The sequence below is a fragment of the Amphiura filiformis genome, chromosome 1 (genome assembly GCF_039555335.1).
Source record: "Amphiura filiformis chromosome 1, Afil_fr2py, whole genome shotgun sequence".
Taxonomy (NCBI): Eukaryota; Metazoa; Echinodermata; class Ophiuroidea; order Amphilepidida; family Amphiuridae; genus Amphiura; species Amphiura filiformis.
In genome coordinates, this window is record NC_092628.1 from 13205077 (window position 1) to 13224847 (window position 19771).

The window sequence follows — 19771 nt, forward strand, 5'->3', positions numbered from 1 at the left end:
AATTATTGATAGAATCGCCAAAAACTGGACTTGACACGACCTTGTTTTTCAACAACAACATGATGATAATTCCCCACATCATGTTCACAAAGAGACCGTTTACCGCTAAATAAACGCTCTGCACGTGCTTGTATCAACCATGTTAATAAAGGCTTTCCTGAAGTCACCGAAATATTATGACCGTCAATGAAGAACCAACAAACCAATAAAAGGTGCGTTTTAATCACTTGGACGCACAGTGGTGCAGTGTCATAGGGACACGGGGCACGTATCCCGCCAATCGATTTGAACATAGTTTGTGCCCCCAATCAGACCCGGCCCACCCCGTCATCCCCCCCTCCCCAGGATGACTCACGCTACTCCACTGTGGACGCATACATTATTATTGGAAAAAATGAAAATTATTGCACGAAAACTTTGGTGAACTGTCAACCACTGTCAATGCACTTGACATTATGTGGTGTGGATATTGATATCGTACCGCACCGGAACACCTGGGAGGAAGTCATGGACTTTTGCCCTCAATACACCGGACCCGACATACATGGTTGAGCGTGTAATTGGCTAATAAAAATATAAATGTATCATACAAATCATATTCGTACGCTCTGTATATCATAAGTTATTGTATACGTGGCTCTATTGTAACCAAAAAAGTTCAACTATCAGTTATTGACTTTTCGCACGTGAGCTTGCAGCTTGAAATCAGGCTTGAAATAAGCCGCTCAATTTTAGCGGTGGTTTTTAACAAGCGCGGGGAAAAACTGAAAATTTTGTTTTAATGAGGTTGTAGCGGAAAAGAGAAGAAGAAGGGTAAAATAATAAAATGTGCCGTCAAATGGTAAAGATGAGATTAATTTAGATGAATTGGTATCATGTTTGTGTCGATGTTTCATCGATCTGAATTTCAAAACGATAATTCTGACTGAGGCGTTTGAATAGGTTGTGTATATATACAAGTATATTTATGATATAACTTGGCTTTTGAATCTTTGAGAGACCCCGTGCTGGGTTTGAGAAGCACTATTGAAGTCATGATTTTACGCGAATATGCTTCCATTAGCAGCTAAGAATGAAAACACGAAATATGCCAAAATCATTAAGTACGGTTTGGCAATTTCAATTGAGATTTCGCGCGCCTGTTGATTGTATGATGCAGCCTTTCATTGTTATATATTATTATTCAACATTAATTGCAACTCTATTATCTAGAACAAAGGGGACACTATTTTTATTACAGAGATAAACTATCACTTTATCTTTGTCTGCAGAGATAGTTGATTGTTGAATGGATATCTTCGCAATGGGATACTTCTAAGCAAGTCATGTTGCTATCTTCAGTAGATAGCATTAATCAACATGATCAAGTCAGCATATCTTCAGTAGATAGCATTAATCAAGACATATTGCTATCTTCAGTAGATAGCATTAATAAATGCATATTGCTATCTTCAGTAGACAGCATTAATCAAGGCATATTGCTATCTTCAGTAGATAGCATTAATTAAGTCATATTGCTATCTTCAGTAGATAGCATTAATCAAGTCATATTGCTATCTTCAGTAGACAGCATTAATCAAGGCATATTGCTATCTTCAGCAGACAGCATTAATCCAATCATATTGCTATCTTCAGTAGATAGCATTAATCAGCATGATCAAGTCAGCATATCTTCAGTAGATAGCATTAATCAGGGTATATTGCTATCTTCAGTAGATAGCATTAATCAAGTCATATTGCTATCTTCAGTAGACAGCATTAATCAAGACATATTGCTATCTTCAGTAGATAACTACAGTGTTATTGCTATCTTCAGTAGATAGCATTAATCAAGACATATTACTATCTTCAGTAGATAGCATTAATCAATGCATATTGCTATCTTCAGTAGATAGCATTAATCAAGTCATATTGCTATCTTCAGTAGATAGCATTAATCAAGTCATATTGCTATCTTCAGTAGATAACATTAATCAATGCATATTGCTATCTTCAGTAGACAGCATTATTCAAGGCATATTTCTATCTTCAGTAGATAGCATTAATCAAGTCATATTGCTATCTTCAGTAGACAGCATTAATCAAGTCATATTGCTATCTTCAGTAGATAGCATTAATCAAGTCATAGGCCTATTGCTATCTTCAGTAGATAGCATTAATCAAGTCATATTATTCAGGCAAAGTACAAGAACTGCATTTTAAAATTCAGTCAGGTTCATTGATTTAAAATTGATACAAATGTTTGAAGGAAGCTTATTCCATGCAACTGACGAACGATCTAATCAAGGCATAGTGCTATCTTCAGTAGATAGCATAAGCATATTCATATCTTATAGCACTTATCAAGGCATATTTCTATCTCCAGTAGATAGTATTAATCAAGTCCAATTTATCTTTTTCGAAAACTCAATCATTGAGACACGAAAAGCAGTGGCGGACACGGGGGCGACCGCCCACTGACGAAACTTTGGCAGTTGTGCCCCACCCTGCTTGTACTGTAGTTGTAAAGCTGTTTTTTGTGAATTTTGCGTCTAAAAACTAGGTGTAACTTTTGTTTCTGCTCGTCGGTTTTGGGAAATAAGTTAGCTCTTCGCCTCCAATATGGACTTGCCCCCCTGATAAAATATCCCAGCTACTCCACTGACGGAAAAAAACGCACGTGACGTAGACCGAGCAAATATCTTCAGCTTCTACTCGACTACGACAACTATCTTTTGTAGACAGCAAAACCAATACAGCCATCTTTCCATCATGTTTATATTTTGTAGCTATAGACATTATTGCTTTTTGTTTCTTTGACATTTTAGGATGCAATTGATTCACTTCATCGTTCTCATAAGTCCCAAGGGCGACCCTTCCCTTCCATCTTCCATTGTTTCTTAAATGCATGAGAAAGAAAACAAAATTCGAGCCGAGTCGACTGATTTCTATTACACGTTTCCCCAGCCAATTCAACTATATACGTGTGTATATAAAAGCTCTTATTAAATCAAGGATTCTTATGTATAGATATTGTTTAATGAAACCAATTTCTTTTCTTTTTTGTGGTAATTCAATTTATTCAAAGTTCATAAATAAGGACTGGTATGTAAACTACTAAAAAAAAGCCCCCTGCTGAAGAAATATTACATGGATAGTTACTTGCATACAATCCCAACTCATGCTGGTATTGTTGTCTTTTTAATTTTGACCATTCTAGCCATTGACCGACGTCCAAAACCTCAAATCTCAACCAAAATCTCGTGCAATCTGTTCTTTCTGATCACCAACCGGAAATAAATATTGTACCCAAAATGTGTTAAATCAATCTGGAAAATTAAACCTTTTCTAATATGCTTAATCCTTTCTCTGCGAAAGTTGCACGAAGGAGGTCGAAATCTTCAAGAAATGTTATAACCAAATCTTCATGACCACAAATCTATATAATGTTACTAGGCCTACATGTAAATGTACATGCGATCGCGAAGTATTGGGCGTTGTGGCTCTCAAAATTGACCTTTAAATGCTTAGAAAAACAGTTGTATGTCATTTGTAAGATCTTGAAAACTATATACCCACACGCGTGTATAAACCACAACGTGATGTGTGAGAAAAAACTAACCGTGGAAAACCCCCTTAATCCCAAGACTTCTCTGCCAAAAATGTGTTATGATATTATATCCATAAACGATTTCACGCACGAATTGATTCTGACTTACTGACCGCCTTAAAAATCACGATTTTATCTGTCAGCATTTATGCAAGTTTGAGTGGAGTTATTTCAACATTTTAAGCATTTTAAATAAGAAATATTTAAAGAAACGTTGACGAACAACAACACAATCATTCGACTGAAATATCTAAATCAAATCATTTCTTAATACAAATTTGAATACATTATAGTCATGGTCTTAATTTTGTTGAAATATTAAAGTTCTATGTCTTTGTCACCAAATATGATTTCCGTAATGCCTCAGGACCTACTTCCACTCCGTTGCATCCTCGTATTCAAACCTAATACATCTTGAAAAGAAGATTTTTAATCTCATAAATACCGGTCAAAGTAGGAATATTTCATTAATTAATAATTAGAACGCACGCGCCGCTCGCGTCTTGCGCACGCCCGAGTTTATATTAGACGGGTAAGTCTCCCACGGTATTTTGACAACCTGGCGGTTTTCACACAAATACAGACACTTTGGCATGCGGACTGTGGGTTTCACACCCGTAATAAATTTCTGATACTGCCCACAATTATTTGAAAACATGTCCTATAACTAATACTAAACCAATACCAGTCAGTCATATTGTCTTAATTTCAATTCTTTTTTCAAGTTTTATTTCTTCTCGTAAAGTTTTACACTAAGGATAGGCCTATTATGTACTAAAAAAGCGCAGTGATTTATAGTGCGCTACGCACAGGCACAACGCCTAGACGTTGATCCACAAGCCTCAGCACACTTTACAGGTTGTCGCTGACCACTACGGCCCCACATCATTCCACAAACTATTAAACAACAATTCAGGGACTTTGCTGCTTCAAGAGCGCACACCCTAGACATTGCACAAAAAACCATCGCAACCAGGATCGGCTCCACGAGTTTCGTACGGGTTACAACGAGACAAATTAGCAGCGAGTTCCTTGTCCAGGGGAATTTCAAGCTAACTCAATTTTTCCACGTGAGCGTACTAGGCACCGCCAGGTTTCGAACCCGCAACCTCTCGCACCAGAGTCGAACACCTTATCGATTGAGCTAACTTATACTCTTAAGGGTGAACCAAAAGAGTGAGATCTATATGCACTCCAAAAGAGTAAAATTTCACCCAAAGAGTGAAATCTACTCTTGAAGGTATGATATAGGCCTAAGGGGTAACTTTTTGGAGTGGTCCTTAAGGTAGTACTACACCCCTTGATAAATTTGCGACTATTTTTGCATTTTTCTCAAAAAATAATAACACACTGGTAACAAAGGTTATGTATATTATAGGGGCAAGGAATCCAGTTACTACACTGGAATTTCAGTGACTCACGACAAGCGGTACGTTATTTATGATAAGAAAAGATGTACCGCTAGAATGTACCTCATTTCTTAATATAATGAACCACTTGTTCCTTGCCCCTATAATATACATAACTTTTGTAACCAGTGTGCAGTTATTTTGGAGGGGATGTGGTACCACCTTAAAGAATGAAAATTGCACTCTTTTGGAGTGATTTTCACTCTTTTTGGAGTGCACAAATACTCACTATTTTGGCTCACTCTTTTACATGAAAAGAGTTGCCGTTTTCACGGCACAGATTTTTACGTTAGGGTGCAATAATGACGGTGATATAAAACAGGTTATTTGATAGATGAACGGTAACTGTATACGGGTATCAGAAGCTTATGCGAGTGAAAATAATGACGTATAAATGATTAAGTAATAGAGTGTCTAAACGCCTGGTAAGGGATCTCAATCTGTTTTGATATGATCATAATGCGTATAAATTACCATACCACTATAAACTATATCATTTCACAATGGTCTATCGATAGGTTTTTGTTGGCAATTGTTTCAATTGTGAGCATTGAAACGAACCATTTTGAATCTGTAATTTGTGTTTTGAACCTCAAAAAGGTGTTGGTGAGGAATTTTTTTAATGTATTTATTATAAAATTTTGCACTTCACTCTATGACATTTATAGGCCTAAAAATTGTTATAGTAAAAAATCGCACAGACAAATACAAGAAAATTTAACGTATAAAAGCAACAGAAATAATTTAACTCACCGCAGCATGTTGGCATGACAGGCCGTTATAAGAAATGTAAATCATAAAGGCTTACTCCCGGAATTGATATCATTGTTGTGATACCATTTGCATCATTCATCTGGCATAAATGCATTTGCGGATGTAGCCTATACATTTTTGCAATTGCTGATGACTTTAATAGTTGTTATAGCACGACAAAACAATCGGTAATCCACAGAGATATAATGCCGTTTTATAGACTGAATTCAACGATCTGTCTGCTTTTCTCTTTTGATACAACATACTAGCTCTTTTGATTATGGAGGCTTTTAGGCCATTAGGCTGAGTTCACATAGAAGTATACGGTATACGGTATTCGCTATACGAAATACGCTCATTCGATCAGGCTGAGTTCATATAGGAGTATACTATGTGAACTCAGCCTGATCGAATGAGCGTATTTCGTATAGCGAATAGCGAGTATGTCAGTTTACCCATTTTCTTCGTCTTATCAAATGCTTGTAACTTTACTTCTTGAGGTCACATTGCATTCAATGAGGTGTCATAATGTGCAGAATTAGATAGTGCATCTATATTTAAAAAAATGAATTTGCCCACATATGGTTTAGGTTTTTAAAATTTGGACGGTATACGCTGCACTAAAATCGAACACGCGCGATTCCCACTATACTATACTATACCATACGCAGGTATACGGCCTTTTCGAATAGCTCTTATGTGACCCGGTACTATGAAATTACCTTGCTCGATTTAATCTATACGCGTGCACCTGCAAAACGTGCATCGTATACCCGAATAGTATACTTCTATGTGATCGTAGCCTTATGTGACCCGGTACTATGAAATTGCCTTGCTCGATTGAACTATATACGCGTGCACCTGTAAAACGTGCACCGTATACCCGAATAGTATACTTCTATGTGAACGCAGCCTTAAGGACCGGTTTCTCGAAGCATGGTTAGTGGTCAGGCTTCCTAACCCATCAGGTCTAGCTCAATTAGTCCTATACCATTGCTTACAATTTCACATCAAGTAGAAAGATAAATCAATAAAATGAATCCACATTGGCAGGGCTAGCCTTTTGGAGTCGGAAGCCTGATCACCAGCCAAGCTTCGAGAAATCGGACCCAAGTGTCTTCCCGACTGTGCTATCTACTGAAGATAGCGCAGAAGCCCGCACGTATATATACGAGCACCCGTGTAGGGGTACCGGGTATATTCTTAAAAAAATAAGTTATTGTGGACTTTTTTTTTGTGGTACTTTGTAGCACCATTTAAGATTGTACATATATATGGCAACTTAAAAGAGAGTGTATACATGCAGCGTCCACAATTGATAGACCAACATTTGTGATGCGATCAAGTAAAATCAGTCGGAACTCGTATATTAAATTTTCAATTTCTTTGTTTGGCTATATCTCAAAATCAATATTTCCGAGTTCCGACTGATTTTGCTTGATCAAATCACATTTATAGTAGTCTTACATGGACTCAATAAACTGAGGGTTATAATCATGGAAAGGGCGTTAGTATTTGATATTGGATTTTTATACCGAGATTTATGCACACAGGTACACACGACTTCACAAAAAGTAACTAGTTTAAGTTTAAAGTTTCTTTAAGAAAAAAAAACCCAAATTTTAAAATTGCAGTACAGACAGCATTTTGTATTCAGCGCGAAGAAAGTGGCGGGTCATGCTACAATGTTTGCGTTCAATAACCATGGATCGGATTGTTGATTTTTTAAAAATCCTGCTGTGTTAAGGTGGTACTACACCCCTGGCAAATTTGGAGCCCATTTTTGCATTTTTCTCAAAAATTATTGCGTATTGGTGACAAGTAAGATATGTTTATTATAGGGGCAAGGACGACAACTATTGCACTGGAAATTTTATTTCAGCACAGACAACAGTTGTGGAGTTACAGTCAAAAATGAGGGAAAACCAATATTTGATCAATAAATCAATAACTTACTTGCCTTGAATTGCTGAATTTCCAGTGCAGTAGTTGTAATCCTTGCCCCTATAATATACATATCTTACTTGTCACCAACGCGCTATAAGTTTTGAGAAAAATGCAAAAATAAGCACAAAATTTGCCAGGGGTGTAGTACCACCTTAAAGTTGATATTGAACGGAATTGGGCAAATGAGGTGTCAAAATGCGCGTACATAAACCACCCTTCCTTCTATGGTATGAATACGATTACGGTAATAGTTCCGAAGCTGTAGCCAAATTTGTAACAGCTTCGTTACGGTACCTTTTGTGAAGACTTTAGATCACTTACACCCCCTACACGCCCACCCCTGCACCCCACACCATCACACATCCCATCACACCCTCGCCCATACCCGTACTCCATCACCACAGCCATGCACCTGCGAATGCGCATCATAAAATAAAATTATCTGCTCTGAACAATGATTTTAAAAATAAGCCGATTTAAGGGATTCCAGTCAAAAAATCCAACTAACTCGCGAAGTCAAAATATTTCAAACAAATAAGCCTTTGTTGTTAGTACTTGTAAGCCTTTATCTCATATAATTACACTAATAGTCGGACTTTTTCATACTTTTTTCGAATCTTTGGTCGAATAACAGACGGTGTGGTTCACATCAAACCGAGCGGGATTAATTCGAGACAAATCAGTTCAATTAAATTATCATTCAACTCGAATTGTATGGACCTATTATGATAACCCATTCAACGCGTGCCGTGTATACGCCAAGGAAAATGTTTGAAAAAAGTCAACAAGAAATAAATGTTTGTGGAATTTGATGATCATATTCAAAGATTAGGCCTTTAAAATGAGTATATGGTCGAATCCAACCAAAAGTGTCCACGGGCCAAAAATTTAAGTCCGAAATAAAAATGTCTCCACAATTTTTTCCTTTTGCCCATTGATTGATGACATATTGGCCTTATAGGAACCAAAAGTGCCATTACTAATCTTGAAAAATAAATCCAGGACGTGTGATAGTAAATGTGATATCAAAACCCAATGTTACCTACGAATACCACTAGGATGCTTTCACTATCGCAATACTAATCAACCTAAAACAAATGGAATATTCCCATTAACGCTTTTTTCGTGTAATGCAGACCACAGGGTGTCAGGAAAATGCTAACTCAACCAGAAAATATTTGTTTTTATTTTTATAACGCGATCAATATGATCTTAGTCAATTTATGCTAGTTTATTTTTGAAAATGAAGTTTAGGTCAGTTTCTGTATTTTATTTATCAAATGAGTATGAATCAATTTACACATTGTATAAGAACGAGTATGATATATGTTTTCAAGAATATTAGGAATTATACGCATACACCTAACGCTTTATACAATGAAAAGGTGAAGAAACCCGGGTATTCGAAGGTAACATGAGCGATTTAACAATATCTATATTGAGTTTATATGTTTAAATTTTGCTATTATGGTAATGAATTAATAAAATGGTAGTTTTTAGATCCCTTTCAGATGGTACATCCAAATGAATAAATGCTATTACCTTAGATCAAACATTTTTTGATTCTTTTAGCAAGATTTTGACCACTTCATTTTGATATACAAGTAGTTAATCAGCAATTTTACATAATAAATAATTGTTGAATGAATCCGTATATGGGTAATAATAGTGTCCTGGGGTACCGCTTAAAGTTTTTGACAATTAATTTCCATTGGTAGGGACACTTCATTACACATGTCATGTATTATGCTGTATTCGTAAGTAACATTTCAGTATTTGTAGGTAAGAATTAGACTTTTGGTGGATATCGCAATCAAAACTTCATTTTATAAAGCACTTTGAATGTATTATTTTCTTTATGTGCGTTTATCGATACTTTAGACCCTATCATGTATTAATAATGTCGGTTCACAACGGTTGAAAGAGGATTAAAGTAAGAAACAAAGGCACTAAAGTGACTTTAATTTGCTTAATTGCACACAAATCGCTTAAAACCGTTATTGCAGACTTGTGAAGTCCATCTTGGAGTCAGTTACGTCTTGTGGCCTTTCGTTTGAGGGCAACTACAATTAGCTTTATACCAGGGTCCATCAATGTGTTGTCTAGATCATGAGACAATGAGAACAGTCGTTTTTCCATGGTATTCGTAGGTAACCTTAGCGAAAACGTCAAAAGTTACCTTCGAATAAATCAATTTGGACACAAATTACTAAGAAACCAGAAGGTCGGTAAACATTTAAAATGAAGCACACATGACAGTTGACAAATCCAAGTATTTATCCCCTTCTAATCTTCTTTGAATCTGATTTTTCTTTCAAATGAGCAGACCGTCGTCTATTTCAGTACATATTTTTCACCAATTAAGCCGTATTCAGTTTTGCATGGTGGGCATGTATGTGAATTCGCAACTTTCATTGACATATGATTTGATAGCAAACATACAGGCCTTCGTTATGTACCAATATGGGCATTGGCATGAATGGCGGTGTTTTCACAATACTGTCATGATGTAAAAAGTGTATTCGTAGGTAACATTCGGTTACCGAAATTTACCTACGAATACTTGCTTTTATTGTTGACATCTCAGAAATATTTAAACGCAGGTTATTGAAACTTGGTAGAAATAAAGAGTGTATTACCCTGCACCTATTGCTTAACTATTGTTTACTATTCTCTCACTTTGTGGAAATGGCACAGCTTTTAACATGTATTCGGAGGTAATGCATATTTTTTACCAAACCTACCTTTGTGCCATTTAGAATTTCTGGCAGCTCAACCCACTAATAAAGATGTCCGCATGCAATGCATTTCAGTATTGGACACATCAAAGCTTGTATCAATTGCGCATTTATTAGTGATTTCCATTTTTTAAAGATATATCTGGTGCTATGAAAAATTGTATTCGTAGGTAATGTAAAAAAATACCACTCAAAAAATTATCACAAAAAATTCATAATTATGTACAAATATGTGAAAAATTGAACAGGCAATCTTTGAATACACACCTTTCAGGAAATCAATTTAGATTCAATCCAATGACTTCTTTTCATAACTGATTTAGATGTTTTTAAAAATACTTTAAGAAATATTTTGAAAAAATGGGTAAAAATAGCATGTTTTGGGGTCTCTGTGTCTAAGTTTTTCACAGAAGGGGTCTTATTATATATGGCGCGAAGCGTATGATCAAGGCGAATAAACACAATACAAAAACGAATGCCAATTGATTAATACTTTGAAGTTATGGCCCTGAACATGCCGTGTACACTTTTCGTTGGATTCGACCATATACATGCCTAGTAATAATTCAATCTTTCTGGATATCAGAGTTTTTGATATTTAACATCCTTGATGATGCACATACATATAAACATGGTAATGAGCATAATGTTTTATTACATCAAAAAGAAATATCACAGCGCTTGTCAAAATGAAAATGATGCTCACTGCAAAACAGAAAACCATAAAAATGCGAGTAATAATCATGATAAACAAACGAATCAATCATTAATAGTCCTTTATTAAAAGCACCATGCATGGCTTTTTGTATTGGTGGTCTACTCATTCCTGTAAGCATACTATGGCTTGTACTTTTGGTCAGAAAAAAAAATGCCCAAGTTAAATATTGGCTGTCATATAATTATGTTCTCGTGGTATCAGAATCACAAAGGCATGAATAAATTAATTCTTTCATACAGAAAATACTCACCTCTCCCCAACAAACAAACAAACAAACAAACACGGGTATTTTAAAACATATTTATCGCCGTAAAAGTGCGATTTTTAATACTTTTCGTGTACAAGAAAACGTTATCAACGGGATGCGTGAAATTCTCCCATACATGACGAGTTCACTCAAAATGAAAATATACACAAGCAGATATACAAATAAGACTGAAATGACATTGCGGTCTTAATTGGATCACAATATTATGAACATACTTTTGATAAAACATTTGTAAGGACATCTCACATGTTTGAAGGCCTGGCCGATGGCTAATGTTTACAGAATCAATTCAGCCCGATTCTTACGAAAACATCGGATGAAAACATGGACACAAGGTGCCGAAATGAACACGGTTTAGGTCGGGGATTTTGTCCCGTATGTCAAGTTGCTATATATGACACCTTCAAAATAATGCTAAACAATGTATTCTTTTGTAGCTTTGATAAACCGTCGGCAACTTATTTGATGGGAAAACAAATCTCAATACATTGCAAGAAGTAATGTTGATAATTATGCACTGATATCAAGTAATTGGCGTGTTTGTACTAAAAAGTAAATTTTCATATGGCCATTCATATTACATTTGTACATTTTTAGCATTCGATTTCTGGAATCTTGGTATTTTACGAATAAAATAGTGCTTTGGGTCATGTTGTAGGAAGTTACTTATGGTATATATGAAAGCATTAACTAAAAATGCTTTGTCACTAGTTGTTATTATAAACATATAATAATTATTCTTAACAATTTGTCATTTTTATTATGTTATACGAGATTTTATTACAATTCCGCACCAAACTTTAAACCACATTTCCGCTCCAAACTTTACATTGCACCGTTGCCATGGCAACGGAGACACACCCTTCAACCAACATTTTTGCCTCTAACTGCACTTACAATAGCTCATTGTCATGTATGTTGATTTTATAAACAGTGCAGAGCAAGATCTATTTAATGCAGTGGTTTTACAATTTATACAAGTTACGATCGCCATATTTACACTTTTAGTTTGATTATTTGGAGTGTAAATGAAAACCCACTATTAGATTCAAAAGTAAATTACTTCAAATGCATTTTGCACTGCTCCGCATGGAGTCGCGTAGATTCATTCTTGCAAAACTTTTCAGTTGAAATGACGAGATAAAAACCGGATAAGAAAACGCTATCTTCAGTAGATAGCATTATACAGGATGGATTCGTTTTAAGCACATTGTTTATTTAGAAATAAGAATTTAATGAAAACCCACCATAACAATCAAAAGTATATAACTTAAAGGATGATTTCTTGATCCTTGCATCCTCTTTTTATGACATTTTTCAGTAGATATCTACGAAAAAAGCTTATTCCCAAAATTTCATTTGATTCCGATTTTGCCTTTGCGAGTTATACATGATTATGTGTATTACACTGCTCCATAGGCCACTGTTGTAATTTCGTTCTGGTATACCAGAACGAAATTCAAATTTGACGATATTTTGCGAATCAATCTGCAAGAAATTTTGGTGCATAAACATTATGTAGCCAGAGGTTTCCAGCGGTATAAAAATATCAACTTTTTTTTAATTGTGAAACGTAGGGGGTGAGGCTGTTGATCACGAAATGCCCTTTTAAAAAGTGCTTTTTGCATCGCTCCGTTTGGATGTCGCATCTCATATATTAGTTCAAGTGACGAAACAAAAAGTGCTATCTTCAGTAGATAACACGTATGCCGTCAGCCGAATAACTTATGTACGGTATATAAACTTGGCAGTGATGTATGTGCTTTATAGATTCCAATATTTCATGCTCCATTGGATTTTGTTTTTCATTTCAAGTTTGTGTCCCTTCAAATTGGTCCAGTGGCTCTTGAGTCTCAGAATCTATCATTTTTGTTTTTCCACATAGGCCTAGGTAATACACTACTTTAACCGATACAAAATTAATAGTGTTTTTGGAAGATGTGTGTCATGATAAATAGACCAAGTGTCAAACTTGACAGGCGGAAACACTAATTATGTTTAGCTGTCTTGATCACTGCCGTGCGAAACAATTAGTCGGGCTCTCCCGAGAAACGAAACAAACAGTGAAAATCTGCGCGTAACGCTAAGTCAAGTTACGAGTGCTGGATCTCTAACCTGAAGGGAGATTTAATGTCGGCTTAAAGATCCCTCATTGCACTAGGGGCACCGCCTTGTTGACTTAAGGCCCGGAAATTAGAACTTGATAAAATAAGAATTTCAGTGAGTTTAATTTGATCTCGAATCGCCGAGTAGCTATCGTGATAGATCTGGTATGTGTATTGTGCTATTCCACTTAAAATTCACACTACCCACTGTGGAAGATTATGGAAATATCTGCTACAGGGGGAGTATGAATTTCAAATGGAATGAACACAGTAGCAGCTCTATTTTAAACTCACTCTCCCTTAGAGGGTGCATGAAATTCAAATGGAGCTGCCTAATGTGCTCATTCCATTTTAAATTCATACTCCCCTGTGGAAGATATTTCCAAAATCTTCCACATGGGTAGTGTGGATTTTAAATGGAATAGCCCATTTGGAATGTAACATGATGATCATGAAGAAATTCACTGTATACAACATTCCAAAGTAAAATGTGTGAAAATATTGATTGGAGCAATCTTAATGAGAGCAAACTCGCACAATTATCTACAAATCATCATTGAATCGTGAATTTTGTTTAGTGAAGGCAAGATTGATATGACAAATTAAGAGTCTTGTCTTATTTTTCTTTCTCCTTATGCACACCGGATCTATTTGTGCACTCATCAGCGCAGTGTAGCGAGTTTGCGAAGCGTAGAGCCATCATGCTAGTAAGGCGGTTCCCGGTTCGCGCGCTAATCCCGCAAGGGACCCGCACTGCGTCACGGTTCCAACGGAAATCAAATCTCGCTTTAAAGTGTGATTGATTGGGTCTGATATCATTTTGTTTAGATTAAATTTGTGACGGCCCAAAGCTTCACATATATTCCACTTAACTATGCTATCATGGCAAATGCTAGGTCCCTATGATGATGTGATGATCATGATGATTGTGGCGTGGCATTCGGGTATAAACCGTGGGCGGCATCGCAAGAGAGACGCGCCGCATCATGACGATGACGACGCGGGGGGAACAAGAAGGGTGGATTCGTGATGCGAGGGTTTCTTTTTCATCAGTAATGATTACACAAACAGGGTGAGCAACCCAACCAACCGTGATAAGATATCGCCAATTGCAATTTGAAAAATTAAACTATATTCCAATTGAAATTATATACACAAGTGCCAATTTGATGCGCGGGGAATGATAGGGTAGCAATTATGAGTCTGTTGCGCGGCGGGGTATGGGGATACATGTCAAGCTTTTTCTGTACGCAGGCATGATTACAGCAGACAGTCACGAAATTCCATATTTTCTTTTGAAAATGTCAGCGCTCATCTCGAATACCGCCAAACCAACACAGATTTGTCTTTCATGCTAAAACGCATTTGTATGCTGATTTAATTAATTCAAGTTCGGGTAAAATTTAGAACATTTTAATAAAATGTTATCGAGTGCAGCATGCAGCACTGTGAGGTTTAAAATGTTGAGGCTGTTCAGTGTGTCTAGCGGTGGTGTGCGGCACCTATTACCGCGACTACATATTTAGTTCAACCAATTTCCTATTTGCTCGAAGTCAAAAGATACCGTTTTTGATTAGAGCTCATTTGAGTGATTATATAAATTAATTGGAATAATATAAATCCTTATTTCCTGGCATGATTTGATGATATGTAGGTGGTAAATTATAAAGTTCTTACACTCTGCTATCTACCGTAGATAGCATAACAGAAAATAGCATTTTTACTATTTATCAAAGATATCAAACAGGCTACCATTATATTCCAAATTGTATTATCCGTTATATTACATCGGATAACACTTTTCTCAAGAAATAAATAGCAATTATTCAACTATTTATTTCATTATTAGTATTATTAATGCTATCTACTGAAGATAACAATGCGAAGTCTGCAGAATATATGCCAATCTCTATGTTACAAAGTGTACTATTCGTTTATATTACATCTGATATAGCGCTTTTTGGAAAAAGATACAGTTATACCAATTATTCAACCGTAAAATCACTGCTATCTACTGGAGATAGCAATTGCAGCTATTATCTAAATTATCTCTATTATCTAAAAAGATAGTATTTTGAAATGTTATTGAAAAGTTTTTTACACTTTATACAACCCGACATTTAAACGTTTTATGTAAACCCTTTCTAACATTTTGCAAATTACGTTTTCGAAAACGATTTGTGTTTGCTTGGCAGCTACTGCTTTCTACAAAGGACATCAATTATACTGCAATCAAGATAGCAAATATTTCTATCTACAAAAGATAGCAATAATTACTGTTATCTTCAGAAGATAGCAATAGAGGCTGTCTTCAGAATCTACAGAAGAACATACTGCTATCTGAAAACAATAAATGATCATCTTAACCTCTTATTTTTCCTCTTTATATTGTTTTTGTATTTTGGTTAAGTCAACACCAAAAGACTAAACTGGAATGACTTATTTCAGATGGTAGCAACCATTCACTGCATTATCTACAGAAGATAGCAATAACTACTATCTACAGAAGATAGCAGTGACTGCTGTCTACAGAAGATAGCAATGCCTGTGATCTACAGAAGATAGCAGTGACTGCTATCTACAAAAGATAGCAATAATTGATATCTACGGAAGATAGCTATAACTGATATCTGCCAAAGATAGCAATAACTTCTATCTACAAAAATATCAATAACTGCTATCTACAAAAGATAACTGATATCTACAGAAGATAACAATAACTGCTATCTACAGAATAAATATAGCAATAACTGCTATCTACAGAATATAGCAAAGACTGTTATCTACAGAAGATAGCAATAACTGCTATCTACAGAAGCTAACAATAACTGCTATCTACAGAAGATAGCAATAATGCTACATACAGAAGATAGCAATAGCTGTTATCTACAGAAGATAGCAATGACTGTTATCTACAGAAGATAACAATAACTGCTATCTACAGAAGATAGAAATAACTGCTATCTACCGAAGATAGCAATAACTGCTATCTACAGATACAGAAGATAGCAATAACTGCTTTCTACAGAATATAGCAATAACTGCTATCTACAGAAGATATCAATGACAACTATCTACAGAAGATAACAATAACTGCTATCTACGGAAGATATCAATGACTGCTATCTACAGAAGATAACAATAACTGATAACTGCAGAAGATAGCAATAACTGCTATCAACCGAAGATAGCAATAACTTATATCTGCAGAACATAGCAATGACTGCTATCTACAGAAGATAACAATAACTGCTATCTACAGAAGATAACAATAACTGCTATCTACAGAAGATATCAATGACTGCTATCTACAGAAGATAACAATAACTGATAACTGCAGAAGATAGCAATAACTGCTATCAACAGAAGATAGCAATAACTTATATCTGCAGAACATAGCAATGACTGCCATCTACAGACGATAACAACAACTGATATCTACAGAAGATATCAATGACTGACATCTACAGAAGATAACAATAACTGCTATCTACAGAAGATAGCAATAACTGCTATCTACAGAAGCTAACAATAACTGCTATCTACAGAAGATAGCAATAATGCTATATACAGAACATAGCAATAGCTGCTATATACAGACGATAGCAATGACTGCTATCTACAGAAGATAACAATAACTTCTATCTACAGAAGATATCAATGACTGCTATCTACAGAAGATAACAATAACTGCTATCTACAGAAGATAGCAATAACTGCTATCTACAGAAGCTAACAATAACTGCTATCTACAGAAGATAGCAATAGCTGCTATCTACAGACGATAGCAATGACTGCTATCTACAGAAGATAACAATAACTTCTATCTACTGAAGATAACAATAACTGCAGAATATAGCAATGACTACTATCTACAAAAAAGGCAATGACTGATATCTACAGAAGATAGCAATAACTGATATTTCATACGGAAAAAGTACAAAAGATAACAATAACTGCTATCTACAATAAATAGCAGTCATTGCTATCTACAAAAGATAGCAATAACTGCTATCTGCAGAATATAGCAATAACTGCTATCTACAGAATATAGCAATAACTGCTATCTACAGAATATAGCAATAACTGCTATCTACAGAAGATAGCAATAACTGCTATCTGCAGAATATAGCAATAACTGCTATCTACAGAAGATAGCAATAACTGATATCTACAGAATATAGCAATAACTGGTATCTGCAGAAGATAACAATAACTGTTATCTACAGAAGATAGCAATAAATGCTATCTACAGAAGATAATAATAACTGCTATCTACAGAATATAGCAATTACCGCGATCTACAGAAGATAGCAAAGACTGCTATCTACATAAGATAGCAATAACTGCATGCAAAAGATAGTAATAACTGCTATCTACGGAAGATAACAATAACTGCTATCTTCAGAAGATAGCAATTTCTGTCTAATACAATGATAAATTGGATACAAGTGACTGAGAAGCCGACTACTGCTACCTATACCATATACATACAGAAGATATCAATTTCTGCTCTCACGAGCAGATAACAATTATTGTTATCAACAGAAGAAATAAATAACATTGAATGACCTTTGACCCGGGCCTTTGACTTTTAACTACAAACGTGTAAACTTTCAGGAAGCAATGTTTATTTTTGAACTAGGCGAATCAAATTTCTTTGGAGCTTCTTTTTATTTTTAAATGTTCAATATTGTGTTTATATTGTACAATATATTTGTTTGTCTTTTGGTTTGTCATTGTATTTGTATCCGGATTTGTATTAGGTTAATTAAGGCGATGACCGTTTCTGGCCTCCCTGGCTTCTTGGTCATCACCTTCATGTATTAAATAATCTATGTCCGTAATGTTTTATTTGATACGGTAACTTATTATAATGTTATTATTTGGTGATTTCAGTAATTACGTCTCTCTTTTGTAACTTTATAAATCTCTATACACGATAGGCATATACGGACATTTTGTTGTAGATTATTTATAGATATTTCGCGAGCAATATCTTTTTAATTTATTTGTTATTTTGATCTCTCTTCCTTTCTTTCATTTTTCTAGTATTCTTCCTCTCCCTATGTATTCCATATCTCATTTGTTTGTTTATACATTTCATTTGGGATTTATTGTTAATTCATCATCGGGGTTGATTTTGGTTGTTAATAATTTCAATTTGATTTATTCAATGATATTTTATGTAAATAATGTGTATTTTGCTTCTTTTCTCATCTTTCCTAATAAAGTTTTTCCAGCGCAGGAGATGAGGATATTTTACACTTTTAAACATACCAGTCTTTTATAATTTATCAGAAATAGTTCTTGACTAAGTACATACATATTTATGCGGCATGTTGCCGATAGTATAACCATGATAACTGGAACCACTGGGAGGGTTACCCAGTACAAATGACTATACGGGAATGTGCCACAAACACTGGGCTGCATTTTCTGCCTTTTGGTATAGCCTATTAATTAATTACGTTTTCTAGCCCAAATTTGGTATAGGCCTATTGATGGATAATTTTTGTCGGAAAATAACCAAATTTGGCCTCACTGTAGCCAAAATTTCCAAAATGTTTCCAACAATTTGGGGGAAAATTCTTGACTATTTGAGCAAAAATTTTATTTCGACTTTGATATATCGATTCAAATTTAGATGAATAATTCAAATTCAGAAAAAAAATAAAAATAATTTAAACAGAACCTCAAACTTACCTTTGTATTCTAAAAGCGCTGTTATCATAGATTTCAGCATGCTCGGCAGGCCCAGGCGACAGCGGAGACGGCGCAGCAGAACTCGACACAGAAAAAACAGGGGATGATGATGACGACTCCACGGTTCCTTGCTCCAAATCTACCGATGAAGTCCCGGGTAAAATTGGTGCAGAATCGGGCCTGGAATCGGGGCACTTGTCCTCATTCATATTGCTCCACTTACGCAATTAATCTCTTAGCTATGTATCAACTGGATAAGTTGGATTAATTTCCAGGATTACTCAAGATTATCTCAGCAACTTAAACTATTATATAGCTATTACTGCCTTGCTTGTTCACACTTCTTCGTGTATGGCAATGGCGTGATTAGAACGCAGCCACTGTACCAAAACACACGTGCACGATATAATTGTTACGTAATACCTTTTGTTTGTTATTTGAATGTTTTTCTTTCTGTAGTAGACACACCTGGAGATCGGAGCCGGGTTCTATTCAATTAAATCATGTACAAACATTTACAATGTGTGTATACAAAGGG

The 19771-nt window shown here is 35.5% G+C and overlaps 1 protein-coding gene across 4 annotated transcripts in view; it reads right to left on the reverse strand.

Annotated features, from left to right (window-relative positions):
* LOC140156584 (homeobox protein OTX2-like) overlaps positions 1 to 19457 on the reverse strand; it is a 96269-nt gene extending 76812 nt beyond the window's left edge. For all 4 annotated transcript variants that reach the window (XM_072179930.1, XM_072179776.1, XM_072179850.1 and 1 more), the window contains exon 1: positions 19234 to 19457. In XM_072179930.1, coding sequence (XP_072036031.1) covers positions 19234 to 19442 — 209 coding nt within the window. In that variant the 5' untranslated portion in view covers positions 19443 to 19457. The remainder of the gene's footprint in view (positions 1 to 19233) is intronic.
* Positions 19458 to 19771: the final 314 nt, after the last annotated feature.